The 16193-nt window shown below is 41.9% G+C and overlaps 1 protein-coding gene across 1 annotated transcript in view; it reads right to left on the bottom strand.

Annotated features, from left to right (window-relative positions):
* Positions 1 to 7088: 7088 nt before the first annotated feature.
* The window catches only part of tmdd1 (transmembrane and death domain 1), a 119394-nt gene continuing 110289 nt past the window's right edge, over positions 7089 to 16193 (bottom strand). Inside the window, exons 3-7 of the mRNA XM_029507453.1 lie at positions 9697 to 9750; positions 9134 to 9325; positions 8811 to 8930; positions 7793 to 7936; positions 7089 to 7339 (exon numbers count right to left, since the gene is read on the bottom strand). Of these exons, the coding sequence (XP_029363313.1) occupies positions 7089 to 7339; positions 7793 to 7936; positions 8811 to 8930; positions 9134 to 9325; positions 9697 to 9750 (761 nt within the window). The remainder of the gene's footprint in view (positions 7340 to 7792; positions 7937 to 8810; positions 8931 to 9133; positions 9326 to 9696; positions 9751 to 16193) is intronic.

The raw sequence follows: 16193 nt of genomic DNA, 5'->3' as shown, positions 1-16193 counted from the left end.
TATCCAAATAAAGTGTTCCACTTTGTGTTTGTGCGCACAGTAATCAGTACTTGACTCCGCTGACAGGGGGTGGTACGCAGCATCGCAAGAGACCCCCAAACAGCAAGTAGGCGCCAAGCAGATAATGAGGGGAACTCGGCGTCTCAGTTCATACACTCCTCACAATAACTGCAGCGCGGACCTGCTGACTGCGCAGTCATACACAAGTGGTTGTGTAATTAACTGAGAGTGTGCGTGGCCACAGCTGTGAGGTAGAGCCAGCTGAGCTGTCTGGCTTCGGTCCCTGTGGAGGAAAGACGTTGAGAAAGGCTAAGTACGAATGAAATAGGTGGAAGCGTCGGTGTCAGCAGATTCGTGGCTTTGTGGTCCTCTAAACTCTGTCCGGGACCATCTTTTTACCGGAACAAGGAAGAATCAAGCCGCAACAGCCCAAACATCACCTGTAATTGTTGCCAGTTGCACAAGCGGAGCAACCGTAACAAAGAGGAATAAGTGGTGTTTGTGTAGCAGGTGCTCAAAGGCCTGAGGTGTCTGGTGGAGCAGCACACTGACGGTGGTGTTGGGTGCCTGTGATGCATGAATGGATTTATGAGGCTATAAAGAAATCATCCTAAAGTATTCTGGCACACATCTGCCATTCTGTTCCCCTTCCTCTGCAGCAATTTGGCACCACAAGTGATTACATGGTTTCTATGGCCGTCAGCTTTAATTTGGAGCTCTGGGAAAGTCATCACTTAATGTGTGTGTGTGTGTTTGTGTTTAATTTCATCACCTGAAGCCACTATGTCTCCTCCTCCTCGTTGTTTTCAGGCTGTCTGCCGAAATCCCTTTTGCCTGAGGCTGATTCGGTGAATATGAATTTCTGATTATTTCTGATTGAAATAATGTTTGGCACATAGTCATGAGTTACTATTCCACGCTGCCCTGCCTGTTCTTTCCACATATTCTGTCCCACTTATACAGAAATAGGCCCATACGGGCGCTGCATAGTAATTACTGAGCAGGTTTGAGTATAAAAACTGACTAAATGAAGTATATTCCCAACAGTAAGTATACATACTAAAAGGAGATTTTTGAGCGTGGTGTTGATGCAAACTAGAGCTCCACAGTGCAACGCACAAAGCAAGCTGCTCACAGATGGAAAAAATAGAATAAATAGGGGGAAAAACCCACGAAAACAAGTATTGATGGTACTGGATTAGGACACAGCTGCTGATTTCTGTTCTTCCAGTCGTTACCTTTCGGGAGGAGTCGGACTAAAACACTTGGCCCAGTGGCACTTAGTCCAGAGATTTACATCTCAAACACACCTGCCCATCACTGCTGGGCCACCCTTTGTCACCTGTGCACCATCTTTACCTCTCCACGCCCTCATTACATGGTGTGCTACTTTCATTCTTTTCATTTATCTAAATTCACCATAGGCTTTGGCCTATTTTTGCTTTTTCATTCGACCTTCTTGATATTGTGCCATGTAATTATCCGTTATCAGTGAAGCCATAGGTAGAGAAAAACCCCTAACCTTTCTCTAGGTCAACTGGTGATTACATTGCCTTATGAAATGCTTCCGGCTAAATCCTTTTTCAAATGAGATACCAATATAATGGACCAGCTTCTCAATCCCTGTAATTGCAAGATCACATAAAAATTAATTTTACACCCTTTGCACATTCATTGACCATGATGGTTTAATTAACAGGGTCCCTTTTAGAAATTTGAGACAGAGAGATTTATGTATTAAATTTGTTTACACACCCAGTGGTTTCATACTATTGAGACTAATTGCATGGTGTTAGAGGGTATCTACTCATTGAGTCATGGGACCTTGTCATTTAGTGCTGGCTTACTTTCATGAAAAGCTGCCCCTGAGACAATATTCGTCTCTGACCTTTTAAAGTCAACATTTAAATTTGGAGCACTTTAATAAAGAGCAAAGGAGCCAAAGTTTTATTAAAAGGCTCTTCCTCAAATGGGCTACACGGGGCTTGTAAGACACATCTCAGGAAATGAGGGTGATAGAGCAACCAAAACCACTCGTGGAAATTCGAATAATGGCTTTCCGACATCGATCAAGTGACGGCAGTTTGGCGCTCTGCATACGCATTTCACAGGCCCATGTTTGGGGAGGTGTTCTGCTTCATTAACGCACCACTTTGCAGCCAGGAAATCATAAATCTTCATCGAGCAACGTCAGCAAATTGTCTTTGGACAGGGTTTATTTACAGAGTTGCTGAGGGCAAATCTGACCATCGATAACTGCTATTAATTAATGTTGTGTATTGTTTCATTCCAGTAGTTCAACAACAGCAATTAAATGCACCAACAATGGAGCATCCTCTGGTGATTAATTAAGCCATACAGTTTATTGAGTCTGTATCTCTGGAGGATGGAGGATAATTTACAGTTAAATTAAGCACAATTCTATATCTGATGAAATAAAATACCCGCTTGTCATTTTAGCTTTTCTCTTTGACATTTTGCAAATGTAGTGAGTTATTTAATTTCACAAAGCCATTTTTGCATTACAAGTAATCACCGTGTTAATTATTTAAAAATCTATTGACCTTTATGGAATGATATTAAGTACAAAGAGCCAGACTGAAATTGCAGCAGCAAAATAGCCTCTAAGAAGTCTCTGTTTTTATGATTTGAATAATTTTTTTGTGGGAAAACAAGGAAGGAATTAATTGAAATTTCCCAAACAGTGTCACAAACCAAAGCTGAAACAAGAAAATAAAGCTCTCGAAAGATAAACAAATTTGACCTTCCTTTGGAAGACACCATCAAGACAAAGATAGATTTGCAGCTATCAGGTTGGACAGATACACAAGTCGGTCTCATCAGTGCTGTGTCTTATCGTCCAATCAACTCATTAAGCGGAGCAGCAGGTAGCGTTTGCTCTCCTGTCTTCTCCTTCGATTAAAAACTGCAGTGTGATGACTGCAGATAGCAGCTCCTCACTGAGCCGTTGGATATCAGCAGGGAAATTAGACAAGACAATGCAAAACAGCGCAGTGTGGTGCAACACAAACGGAACTCATTAGAGCACAACAGCAAAGGAGGAAACCGCACGATGCTTTGCAACATGTCATCAGGGTTGTTGTGAGTGTTATTACAAAATCATAATTTGATGTCTTCCACATAACTGCTTTATTAATTTTGAGAACCGTGATTGAGAAGATCATGAGCCAAGACGGACGCATGTAAGGAAAGTTACTGATGGAGCAAAGTGGTTGAAATTCTGCCAGGGAGTTGTGTGTTTGTGTGGTGATTTATCAGTTCAGGAAAGAGTGTGTGTGGTCCTGCTGTTTGGGTGTTTCTCCTCTTTGTGTCACTGATTCCATCTTATTAATAGGATTTCAATATAGCTGCGATTTTATGATAGCAGCTAAAGATGTTTCTGCAGGAGATGGGGCTGTTTGGGCTGAAGATTGGACAACTTTGAATATCAGCAAGAGCCGTCCGTCTCGCCTCAGTTGCATGTTTACACTCGAACAAACCAGGGTTGAACAACTGATGTGTCATGAGAGCTGCTCAGCTAACAGCAGAAGAAGTACCCTTTAGAGGCCGAGACCATCCGTGTGTGAGCGTCCACAGATATCTGTCAGACCGAGCCCCTCACACAAGCCCTAATGAATCTGACCCCTGCTCCAACACAGTTAATACATCAGAATCATTAACACAAATGTTTGTAAATTAACTTTGCAGCGAGCGCCACATGACAGTGCCCCAGCACAGTTCTCCATGTGAGTCTCATTAACCTCGAAACACTGCGCTTCCAAGCTGAAAAAAAAAAAAAAAAAAGAGGAGGAATATCAGCGAAAGCATTCTTCAGGCCAGCTCTGGGTTGCTCTATTGTTGTCTAGTCTCCCATGGGTGCCTCTGTCTGTCTCTGGCACAGAGGAAACACACCTGTCTGCAGCTCACAGGAGAAATCTCTGGTTTTTATCTCAATAAACAGACAAGCAGGGAGCAGGCAGCCATTCCTGCCTCTGTTTACCTGTCCATCATGACTCACTGCTCATCAGGGGGATTCATTTTATTTTATCACCTCGTTTTTGTCAATTACAGCCTGATTCAGTTAAATAATTAGATAGATGAAGATATGATATTAAATTTCAGGGCAACAGATACCAAAGTGTTCAGTCTTTTACCGTCTTTTTCAGCCTATTTAAACTTAATAGAATTTCCGCACTGCACCGTTTTGGGTGAAATGTCATGTGACACAAAATTAGGATAAACAGTTTGTGCACATCTGAAACATTGTGTTATTGTGACACCACCACTGCTCAGTGACTGAGTGTGCCACCTTACCGCCGAGGTAAGGTGATAAAAACAATATACAGTAAATGGCAGTTACAAATATATATATATTTATTTCAGTCAAGGTAAAAGGAGTTGGGTACCCACAGCTGAAATAATCATACCAATGTATCACTGTGATAAAAGCATTACACAGAAGGTAATCATTATGACGCTTTAAAGAGTTATTAAAGGCAAAAATCTAAAATATAATTGTTGTTGATCTTCTTCTGTAATGACCTGTAACAACCACAGGATGGCACTGTGGCTTTTCTGTGAACCTAGTGAACTTCTTTTGTCTGATCAGCACTAAAAACTTTGAAGAAGTCTCAGATTCCCCCCCGAAGGAAACCATGAAAGACAAAGTTGTGAAAGCTGGAGCCAAGGCGATTAAAAAAAAAAAAAGTATGACTTTAAAAGAGCTGCTGTTGTGATCTTGTTCCCTGTGATCCATATATATTGAGCAAAGGGAGAGTGATGGTTGAGTGGGGAGTGCGGCACCTCAGTGGCCCTGCAGATGAATGAAGATGCAAATGGAGGGAGGAGAAAGTTAAAGCCTTTAGTGACACTAAGCACACCCCAGAGGCCCCGGTGCAGAAAGCTCAGCCTTGGCACATCAAGGAAACGGCCCCTCTGTCTGAGTGTCCCCTCGGTGGGCATCACATCCCGTCCATCTACATTTTCATCCAGACAAACATTCGACTCCTTATGTTGAGCTGAGGCAATGACAAGAGGCAGATGTGCCCATCCTTAGAGAATCCGGTTTGATAAGCTGCTGTTCTGCAAACTATTAAATAAGCCAAAGAAACCAGCTGTATAAAGGAGAGAGAGAGACTGCACTGTTTTACATAAGAATAGATACACCTGAAAGCTGTAGCCGCACTCTCTGGCCTTTTCCTTGGCTGCAAATGTCGATTTCATGTCAGATTCTTTCTCTGTTCATCCATGACGTCTGTGATTGCTTCATCCCTTTGCATGAGAATAGCTTGAAATGAACATTTGCCTATTCTGGCGCGCAGACTTCTGTAAATGGAATCCATCTTAAAGGAGCAGGTTGCAGACAATATCATGATCAGACTTGGTTTTATCGAATATGAAATTGCGTACCGGACTGTATATTGCCATGAAGTTATGCACTGAAGTGTTTCTATAGTTTATCCACTAAGAGGAACTTCCTGGTGGGCCCTTGGCTATGCTAAGGAGTGTCACAACCATGATGCTGGCCCCATGGGGCATGTTGTTTCTGTGAGTTATTCAGGCATACAGTATTCAGGCTTTCCTCTCCACTGGTTACAGAAATACAGGTGAGCCCACAGCAGGTGAACCTGTCATAGTCAGCACCTGCGAGATCCTAACAGCCAGCAGGGGAAAAACTGAAGGGCAGAGGAAGTTTTGTCATGAAGAGTTGTGCTTGTGCCGCCTGGGAGGCTCACTGATGAAGGTGAAACACAACGTTGTCTGAGGACACATGGCGGAGAAGACAAACAGCCACAAAAGGCCGTCACTGTATGTCGCCGGTTTGTTTTATACGCCGGAAATAAAAAACTAAACAAAACAAAACAAAACTGTTGATGCACTATATTATTAAAGCAAATCTAATTCCAAGAAATCCACAAAAAAGTAGCATTGAAAAACTTGCAGAGGACATCAGATTCAAGCACACATCGATGCCCCTTTGGCCTTTAAGAGCGTTGCCCATTCAGCTCTGCTTGGCATTATAATTTGTTTAAATGTTGATTTATGAACTAACTGTCTGTAATTGCTGCTTAGTGCCACTTTTAATCCAAGCTGTTTGCCTCCTGAAGCACATTAGGCCAGATTTGTATAATGAAGTAATTAGTTCAATTACGAAGAAGAAAGTTAGCATAAAAAAAAAAAAAAAAATTGGGAACAAGAAGCTACACAGTACTCAAGTGCCACGAGCAGCTCGCTATTATGAAACCGTCTCAGCTGAGTGTGTGAAAACACTCATTGTAAGCAAATGCTTTTCATAATTAAAACTTGCAAGTGTCAACAAAGTTAATTTGAATCTTCTAATATGGACGTTTTCTGATGACTTAAGTCATTTTCTGGACCTCCTTCACTGCTGAATCTCACAGACAGTTATTTCCACTTGCTAACAATGCTTGCTACTTCACACCATAAAAACAAACAAACCAAAAAAAAAAACAAAAACCCAACATATATATTTCTGAGTTTCTGTTTGACTTCTGTCAGCCGCCAGAAGCTGCCATTGCACCCAAAAGTGCTCCATTGTCTGCCAGCGTTGTCATTGTTATTAGTCTTTTGGATTGCCTGTGGAGGTATCGGCAGGCTCTGGGGAAACGGGCGCCAAGCTGGATAATTAGTTGTTCTTCGATGCCAGGCGGGCACATCGCCACCTCTTGGAGGGGAAATGGAAAGTGGCATCACTATCACAGTAACACCGGAACAACCTTTGGTGTGAGGGCTGGGTTCCCGTGCATCTGTCACACCACTACTCATCTACCCGCTGGCAAGACAACAATGCTCAGCAGCCTAGCAACACACAGCATGGGTAATCACTTTGTCTGAAATGGCGTTATTCTTGTCATATTTGTCATAATTAGTTGTAGTACTGAGTTTCTATAATGGCTCTGCCGATCACTGTGGACAGAGATTGCAGTATTTAGGCATTTTAAAAGGAGACTTTCTTCATTAAACATGATCTTTTGCATCTTTTATTTATCAATAGGTGGGGCCAACTTTATCTCGATGCCTTTCTGAACTATTAAATGCTAATCTGACCTTCCAGAAGCTGCATCCTTCTACATTGCGTCGGCAACCGTGAGCTTACAGCTAGGACCTCTGTTGACCCCAGCGTGATGGCTTTGCTGGTGACTGCGGGAGAAGCGGATGATGACGAGGAGGATGAAGACGCCTGCTAGCAAGGTGCCTCCGAAGCCCAGCAGGATGCCGTACAAGAAAGGCAGAGCCACATCCAAAGGCCCCTTTTGGTAAACGGGGACAGGAGCTCGCTCTACAATCAGATCCAGGTCACGCCATGTCAGATCCCTCACTGACGCACACACACACACACACACACACAGAAACACTTAGAATCTCAAAGGACAGGGGGAGCGCTTTTGTCAAGTTTGTACTTGAATGAAGCAACCCCAGAGAATGAACAAAAAAATGGACAGGTGATAATTACATTTTTGAATCGTCAGGTGTCCTGGGAAATACTCCTCATACACTGAGAGTGTTGATGTTGAGAAGTAATGAGGTGGAAGCACGCCCACGGCCACCAAATCTAACCCAGCATCTCATCGAAACACTTAATAGATTCTGGGTTTGGTGAAAGATTACATAATTCTTTCGAGAAGCCTCTAGAGGGATAACCCAAAAAATTATAATCACCCCTTGACATCGAAACCTCAAGAAATTTGGGCTTACACTCAGTGCTGTTATTGTATTTTATAATGTACCAAACTAACGTGGGTCCTTTGGATTGGATTGGATATGATAATACCTTTTCTTTTCCTGCCCCTCTGGTCCGCGCCCTGCTGGAGTCCTGCATCAGATGGGACTCTGAAAGAGCTCACATATTTGTGATAATCCTCAACGTAGCGCCGCAGGCTCAAGACCTTGTCCTGGTTGACATTCTTCCCCACTTCTGTGAAAACACAAGCACCAATCTAAAAGTAATGCTTTTGACTTCAAGTGCTGAATGTCTGTGCGTTTCATCATCTTATGAAAAGTTGTAAATTTGGATTTAATAGTTGTTTTCTTGCAAGGAACATAATTAGTTCTGGCAGGAGAACAACTGTTGTCCTTCAGTTCAGAATGAAACAAAACAAAATGAACCCCTCAAGTTTCTACGTGAGAGTGGATCTCTTCAGAACTGCAATCAAGTGCACGATAATTGCTGCAGTCTGCATCCAAACAGTTGATTTCCATCAAAGCTACCACTGCCCCCCCCATGTCTTATAATTCATCTCTTCCCATTCTCCTTCTTGTCTTTTTTCTTTTTTTTTTTCCTTGCAAAGCTGCTGATGAAAGGAGCAGATGGTTTGTTCTGTGGCTGGTGTCAGCTCCACTGAGTCCTCTGTCAGATCATTTACACCTCCCTCTATCCAACGCCACTCGGCTGTGGAGTTGTGTGCACACTGGACTGCAACACATGCCAGAGACTGGCAGTGTGCAAAATATGCCAGTTTTTGAAGTTCCAATTAATATGAATCTCAAAGTAATGAAGCAATTACGCACCGTTGTTAAAGGCTTAAGGAGGCCTTCTTGACCGAAATAAACCAATTTTGAAAATACACTGCCATGGACCCAAATGAGGCTTTGTTCCAATTTCTTTTTGTCGAGGGACACGCTGTGATGTCTGCTCATGAGATTTACTGCCATCAACAACACTCCACCGTACACAAAAAGTTAACTCTTTCAATTTGAACTAATTTCACATGGCATCATTAGACAAAATTGTTCTATTTAAAGAGAAAATATTCAGCACTGAAACACACTTGTCTCCATTTGTTTCTCACCGATGGCGATGTCTGTTCTGCCGATGCGCTGCAAGGCACGCGAAAGCCTGTCGTAGTATGTCTGCTCGCCGTTCTTCAGCAGCCAGTCTGTCAGGGCCACCCGGCATTGGGCCTCGCTATCTGCTAAACACAAAACATATGGCCCCCGGGACAGGCAGGTTGCTGCCAAAGCTGAATTGGACATCTGAGGAACAGACAGGTCCCAGGAACGACTTTTCCTTATTTCTGCTACATTACAGCTCAGTGTTTCCTGTTCTCTCACATCTATCTGATGGAACAAAAGTCTGGGTTGAGACGTGTTTCCGATGGCAACCATCACTAACCCGCAGCAGAGGAGGTATCCCTCTTGGTTCGAAGATTAAGGTCGAGCTGATTTTTTTCCAGTGACAGGCGCTCCAGATGCTGGAAGATGTTGTCCTCCGGGTGAGAGAGGGCAAACAGGAGCTCCTTACACTCTTTAGATGTCAGCAGCTCCACTAAACGCTCCAGCTGATAGACATCGAGGTCTTCTGCAACTAATCACATGGAGCAGAAGCCGGTGAACAGGGTGGACCAACTGCAGAAATGGTATCAGTCGCAGCCAAATGACCACAGATTTTCATTCAGCATTGGCATAACGACATGACCGTGTGCATAACACTGAGTTCCAGCTAATGAAGCATGGTGAGAACATTGCACAACATTTCTTCAGCTCTTAATTAGCAAATTTTGCCTGTGTGCTGTGAAACTGTCATTTTATCCTTCTCAGCCGCTGAGAATAGAACCCGGAGAATCAACATTTCACAACACTGAACCGAGCAACCAGCAAATTCAGACTCGTATTTGATTTGCGTGACATGCTGGCTGCTGATGTAACTGCACCTGCTGAAGGAGCTTTTCCTCTCACCTGTGTCCTCTCCCAGCGTTGGGCTTAGGAGTAGAAACAAGACGAAGAGACAGACTTTCATGTTCAGCTGAAGAGGTATGAACTCGTTTCATGCAGCAAAAAAATGATTCAAAGTTTTCTTTTAAACCTGACAAATGATCTAGAATTTGCTGGACTGTGAACAGTGTGAAACTTGTTATTTTTGAAATAGCCAGTTGTTCCAAAAAAAATTCATACCACAGAGAAAGTGGTAATGAATATATTTGTTTTGTTTTTTTACTCCAAATTGTGACTGAAAGGAGAAACAACAACAGCTGTGGCAACTATTTTCTTTACATTGTTGGAAATAAGATTTCTGAGTCTTTTTCATTATAAAGCAGATCTAACTAGGCTCTATAAAAATACTGCTCAGTATGCAGAGAAATGCACATAGAAAAGTCCATATTCAGATAAGGAACCTTAAAACAAGGCATCAAGACTTCAGTAACCTTTGTGAGGTCACACCAATCACTGCTGTAGACCAAACCCCAAGCCCAGCCCACCTGGACCTGAAGTTTCTTTTGGACATCATCTTCTTATTGACATCAGCACTTCAAATGAAATTAAGCATGGGCCCTTGATGAATCAACACTTGATTAATGAAAAACACGTAAAAATTGTTGAAGTCCCATGAAGCTGCAGGTTAAGCAGCGTCTCGTCTGTATGTCAGCCTCCTCATTGTCCTCATACCTGACTTTTATTGTGTCTGTCTGAGAGACTAACATCGCTTGTAGCGATGCACTTAAAAGTCTGACACTGTTCTGTGACTGAAATATATTTTGGGCTCTTTGGGAGGTGATCCGTTCTATGCAATGGAGAAGAGGAGGGTGCATTTATATTTATATGAGAGTACCCCCATGCATAACTGTAGGCCAACAGTATGTTACTTTGCTTTGTGATATTATTATTATTTCCCATTTTAAAAAGTGCCCAAAGGGGATTGATTGTCAGGAACCAAGAACAAAACAAACCCTGGCAGTTAAGGGGCATGTTCACAAACATCCACATGCAATGCTCTGTTTTATTTAAAATTCTATTGAACTAAAACCTTTATCCATACGAAGGCTGGTTGGAAAAAAAACAAAACAAAACAAAACAAAACAAACCCTACAGCCATAGACTGTGAACTTTACAAGCACTCCAAAGCCATAGGCTACATATGGCATCTTTAACACTTCCAATGCAAAGGAGGGTAATTGATGTATATGTTGTGGAGTAGGAAATGAGACTGTAACGTCGTACTTTGGACCATTATGTCTGCCTTTGCCTTTGATGTGCACTGCTGGAGAGAATAGCATTGGAAGTGGGTGCATCTTTCTAGCAACATGTTTAATGGCATCATTGTGTGGGCTACAGTGAGGGCATGTTTTAAATTGTTAATAAGCTTCATTTGCCAAACAGTAAAGGTTGTTTGTGTGGGCTGAGTCTCAAATTCTCGATGTTGGCTAATGAAAAAAAAAAAAAAAAAAAAAATCATGCTCTGGGGCCGAGAGCCACAGAAACTTGGGTGTGGGTGGTATAATGGTTCTGTGATGATTTGAAATGTTGCACTTTCGGGAAAAAAAAAGAAAAAAGAAGAAGAAGCATTTGAGCATGAGTTTGTGAAATTTATTCCCATCACTGAGTTGCTCAGCACATCATCTTGAAAATACATGCTTGACATATAGCACGTATCACATTCAGTCAGAATTTTTGTCACAGAAAAAAAAAAAAAAAAAAAAATCACATATCACACAAACAGTAGGACATCACAGACTTTACTACATTCAAACTGCAAACAAAAGCGTGAAACTGTGCAAACAAATTGATTTATTTGTCTGACTTCTGACTTGTGTGCCCTTTGGCGTCTTGACTGTTGATTGTGAAGTCGTATCCCCATGTCTTCTACACTTCACACCACTGAAATCTGGTTAAATACAGATACAGACTCCGGTGGAATGAAGGATAGAACACATGGAAGATTCTTGTAGTGTCTGAAATTAAGGTCATTGTATAGCACAAAAGGGGTTCAAAGTGTTGCTCCGCACTAAATGTGCGTTGGCAGACATGCTGACTGTGGAAGGTATGTTGAGAAAAGACTAAAGCTTTACTTTCAATGTTAAGCCGGAGGTAGAGATGGAGGTCGACCCTGGCGCCTGGTGCAGAGCAGATGATTGGGGCCGTGTGATTTATGAGGAAGCCTCTGAGGTTGAGGGGGTGGCAGTGAGTGCAGCAGGAACTGGATACGGGCCTCTCCCTTTTCTTGAGTTTAAGTTTGAGCCTGAGTCTGAGCGAGACCAGGCCTGCCCACATCTGTGGCTCCAGGGTTTCGGGCTTCTGTTGAAATCCAGGGCTGTGGCACGTTATCACAGGCCTGAGCTGAATGAACGTCTACTCATGAAGTGATGCAACCCCACCACCAGCACCACCAGCACCACTCATCATGGCCAGTCGTCCTATCTGCCTGCCTCTGGGTCCCAATTCTGGATAAACACTACTGCGACTCAACACTAACTCACACCTCACTCCTCACCTTAGGCTCTACGGTAGTCACACATTTTTATTTTTTTAATTTTCTTTTTAGCTTTAGCACTTTTTTTTCCACACAGCTGCCACCCAAACGCCCAGAAGCTGCTGTTGCTCCTGCTGTATCTCATAGACATGCTTTGATTTCCCCAGGTGATTTTGTAATTATAAAATAGTGACTTTTATAACAATCTCTGCTGATATAGTTGTGGTTCTGCATAAATCTGCTGTCTGAAGTATTTCCAAGTGTATCTTTAGCTTTTTTTGAGCATTGATGCATTCCTTACCTTGCTTAAAATGTATTACTCACCTTATTGCCTCCTTTAGTTTGCCCACTGACTCGAAGACTGAAGCGCAAATCAAGCAACAAAAAGATCTTCTCAAGGGAACAAAGTTTCAACTGACAAGGTGGTACCTGGCCCCACTCTGACTTTTTTCTCCACCTGATTCAGATATTGGTGTTTTAGAGGACTGTAGCAGCCAATAAGATTCAACACCTGAGTAGCACCACCCATTTTTTCGTCAGCCCACCACACCCTGCCATGTGGTGAGGTCTTATTGCCAAGAGTTATGAAAAAGAACTGATAAACAAGGAACCTGAAATAAAAGGTGTATTCCCAAAGCTGCTGTCCCTAAAGCACGGCATTAGTAAAATCATCATTTTCTTTTTTACACAGACACAACATCTTATCCACTTCAAAGGCTTTGTAAGATGACTCCAAGGAAGTCATAAACTTACAAATGAAATAAAGGAGTTTCATGTAATATTCATCAAATAAAGACCCTGTGTTCATTATTTGATGAGTCTCTGCTGTAATTGGCTCGTTTTTGTCTGGTTCTCCAGAGTAAACTTTATTCTTCATTAGGCCAGAGCATCTCTGAAGTATTTCAAAAGCCCTTCAAACCCATTTTCATAAAGATATTTCAAGCATAATTTGCAACTGTGGCAAGGGGGGAAAAAAAATTGCCTTTGCAGTGAGTTAAACGGATGGCTCTATATCTATATCCCGGACATCCTTCAGCCCTAAAATCATTAGAATTCATGTGCTGATGTATTATCAAAATAATTAATCAGTTCTGGTACCTGGATTGTCATATGCATTACAGCTTGTGTAATTTGTTTCCCGAATGAAAGAAACCCCAAACACACACACACACACATATAGATACAGATATAGATATATATCTCCACCTCCACCTCTCCACCTGCATGTATATATCCCCCTTCAGCCTTAATGAAAAATGGGGCGACACCCGACATCCTTCACTGTGAAAAGACTGACTTTTTGAAAAGCATTCCTTCCCCCTGACAAAAGCAGGGTTAGGGGGTTGGGGGCTTGGGGGTGGGTGGGGGTTAGTGAGGAGAAACAGCACCAACACATTCCTGAGGTAGAGAGCCGCACCGAGCCTGCCTCACCTGACAAGACATTTCTCTCGAGTGCATATTCATTTGAGCCCAATCTTTTTTATATGTGATTTTATTGACAAGGACACCAATATCTTTGAGTTATGAGCTGTTGTTCTCCAAAGACAGACTGTGCTTTACCTCTGTGTTCTGTGTGGGCCAGATAGCTCTGGACAGTGTGACTTGTTCAGGGTAATCTTTTGGGCCAGTGGAAGGTGACAGCTGAAAAACGAGCCTCTAAAAACACTGCACTTGAGGGCAACCTTATGTCTGGCTTACTAACCGCACTGAGAAACACTCTACCAGCTCTGCAATGTGGACTGTTTGAACTTATCGTGTTGCTATAGTTTAAAACATTTATGCAAATGAAAACATAATAAAAGTATTTATTTCCCTTTCACAGCGACCACCAGCCTGTATCGCTGTGCATCAAATGCATCAACTGATGTCTCCCTGATGTCTCTGACAAAGGTTTGCATGCTGGTTTTTGGGAGAGCTGCCTCAGATGAGCTCAAAAGCACTGTGTTAAAGAGCAGCTCCCATCCACAGAAACATAGTGGTACAATAATTCTTTTTATTAATATTGCTAAAACAATATGCAAAAATGTAAACTTCAAGCACTGGATACCAACAAGCAAGTCTATGATGTGTGTTCATAGAAGTTTAGCTGAGTAGATTTGATTGCTGCTGGATTGTGACTACAATTTAGATCTGTTCTGCATATTTTAATATTGTTTAATATTATAGTTTCTGGGAAACAGTATAATTTGTTTTGTTAAAAATTTCAAACCAGACAGTTGTATTGTTCTTAAAGCACTAAAAAAAAGTGAGCTTTAAGTATGGAGGCCGACAGGTTGGTCAGACTACAGTCACACCTCAGGTTTCTAAAAACCTCCCACTCCATGCTTTGTCGGAGTGAACAAGCGGGGTGAGTTCTAGTGAAAAACAGTCAATCAGAGATGTTTTCAGTAGGTGCTGACCCTTAGACAGAGAGATTTGCTGAATGAAGAGGTGCCGTATTTCAGCACTGCACACCCCGAAGGCAGCACACAGAGCGAAGGCTCCGTTGAAACACGTCACTGCGAGGAATGTGAGCTACAATGCAGGAGATTTGCAGAGAGACTCTTCGGTGGCACATACATGTGTTACCTTGATCTCACCCAGATGGCTTAAACACTGTGTAGAACCCTGCAAAAAGCAAATGCTCTCCTGTCATCAAGAGATTTCACAGACACACAACGGTGGCAATTGATGGGAAACAATACAGTATTTGACATACTGCAAAAAGTTAAGACATCTTTTATATTAAATTCCTTATCCCTAAATGCGTACAGCTAACATAGTCCCAAATAAAATTTTGAAACAAGAGCAATAAAATCATTTTGTAGGTAGGCAATAACCCTGGTAGTCTTCCTGATACAAACTGATAAATAAACCTTATTTATTCCATGGTGAATGGTAAAACTACTGTATGATGCAAGAATGTACCTTAGCTGCAGAAACTGCCATCAGTCTGCCTCTACATTAAAATGCAAATTACAATATGTAGGCCCAGAGTATAATACCAATTCAGAAATTTCTTCACTAATGACATACATAAAAGTTGCATAAACATAACACATCTGTCATGGATGCTTATTGTTTATTCATGTTTGTGTGTGTATGTGTGCGCACTGAAACATGCAGCATCGTTTAATGTGCTTCGTATTTATTCACCCATGAAGCAAAACAAGATATACCTTTGAAAAATTGCCTATAACAATCTTAACTTTGAATAAGGAAACAAAAACTTTAAAAATGTTTAAATGATCCTATTTGCTTCAGAGCTTTTTTCACATTTATTGCAATTTGAATGTATATGTGTGAGATTCCTGGGTGTCACCCTCGTCTGCAGGCCCTATGGCCCCGAGGCTCCACAGAGGTTCTCTCTTTACCTTAATACTCCCCTCAACTCTTGCTTTCACCATCTGACGCCTCATTGGCTGTTCTGTTCTGACTTGCCTGGGCAGGAATGCACCTACCTTCTAATGCACTTTTATGTTCAAGCAAATTGACAATGAAGGGTTCCATCATTTTGTAGCATAAATATTTCATTCCCCATTTGGATGCAGATTTGAGGTGTCACACCCAGAATATAAATGGACTGCCTCTCCCGAGGAAAAGCAGCCCAGCGCGAATGTGATTTGAGTGAGCTGTAGACAAATATGGTGCAATGGGATTATGTCTTATTGAGAATCCCTGACACTGTACAAAAATTCTTACAAAATAATGAACTGTGATTCATAATCAAATTCCAGGATTTCACTGGCAGGACCCAGAAGATGCAATGAATGACCTGAATGCCCAACATTTCTACTTTCTGTAGTTTTTCAAAACTAGCTTTAAAATGCCATTCTAGTCTAGTCTTAATTAAAATTGATACAACAGCATTGACAAGAACTTCAAAGAAAAGAGTTTCAGGCAAAATTCAGCGAACTCTGAATCTGAATCAATGCCAATATGAGTTGACATCAAAAAAATTCCTTTGTGGGCCTGATATTTATATCTATATTACCATGTGCAATGCTGA

The sequence above is a fragment of the Echeneis naucrates genome, chromosome 7 (genome assembly GCF_900963305.1).
Source record: "Echeneis naucrates chromosome 7, fEcheNa1.1, whole genome shotgun sequence".
NCBI classification, from domain to species: Eukaryota; Metazoa; Chordata; class Actinopteri; order Carangiformes; family Echeneidae; genus Echeneis; species Echeneis naucrates.
This window is presented reverse-complemented; position numbering and strand designations above follow the sequence as displayed.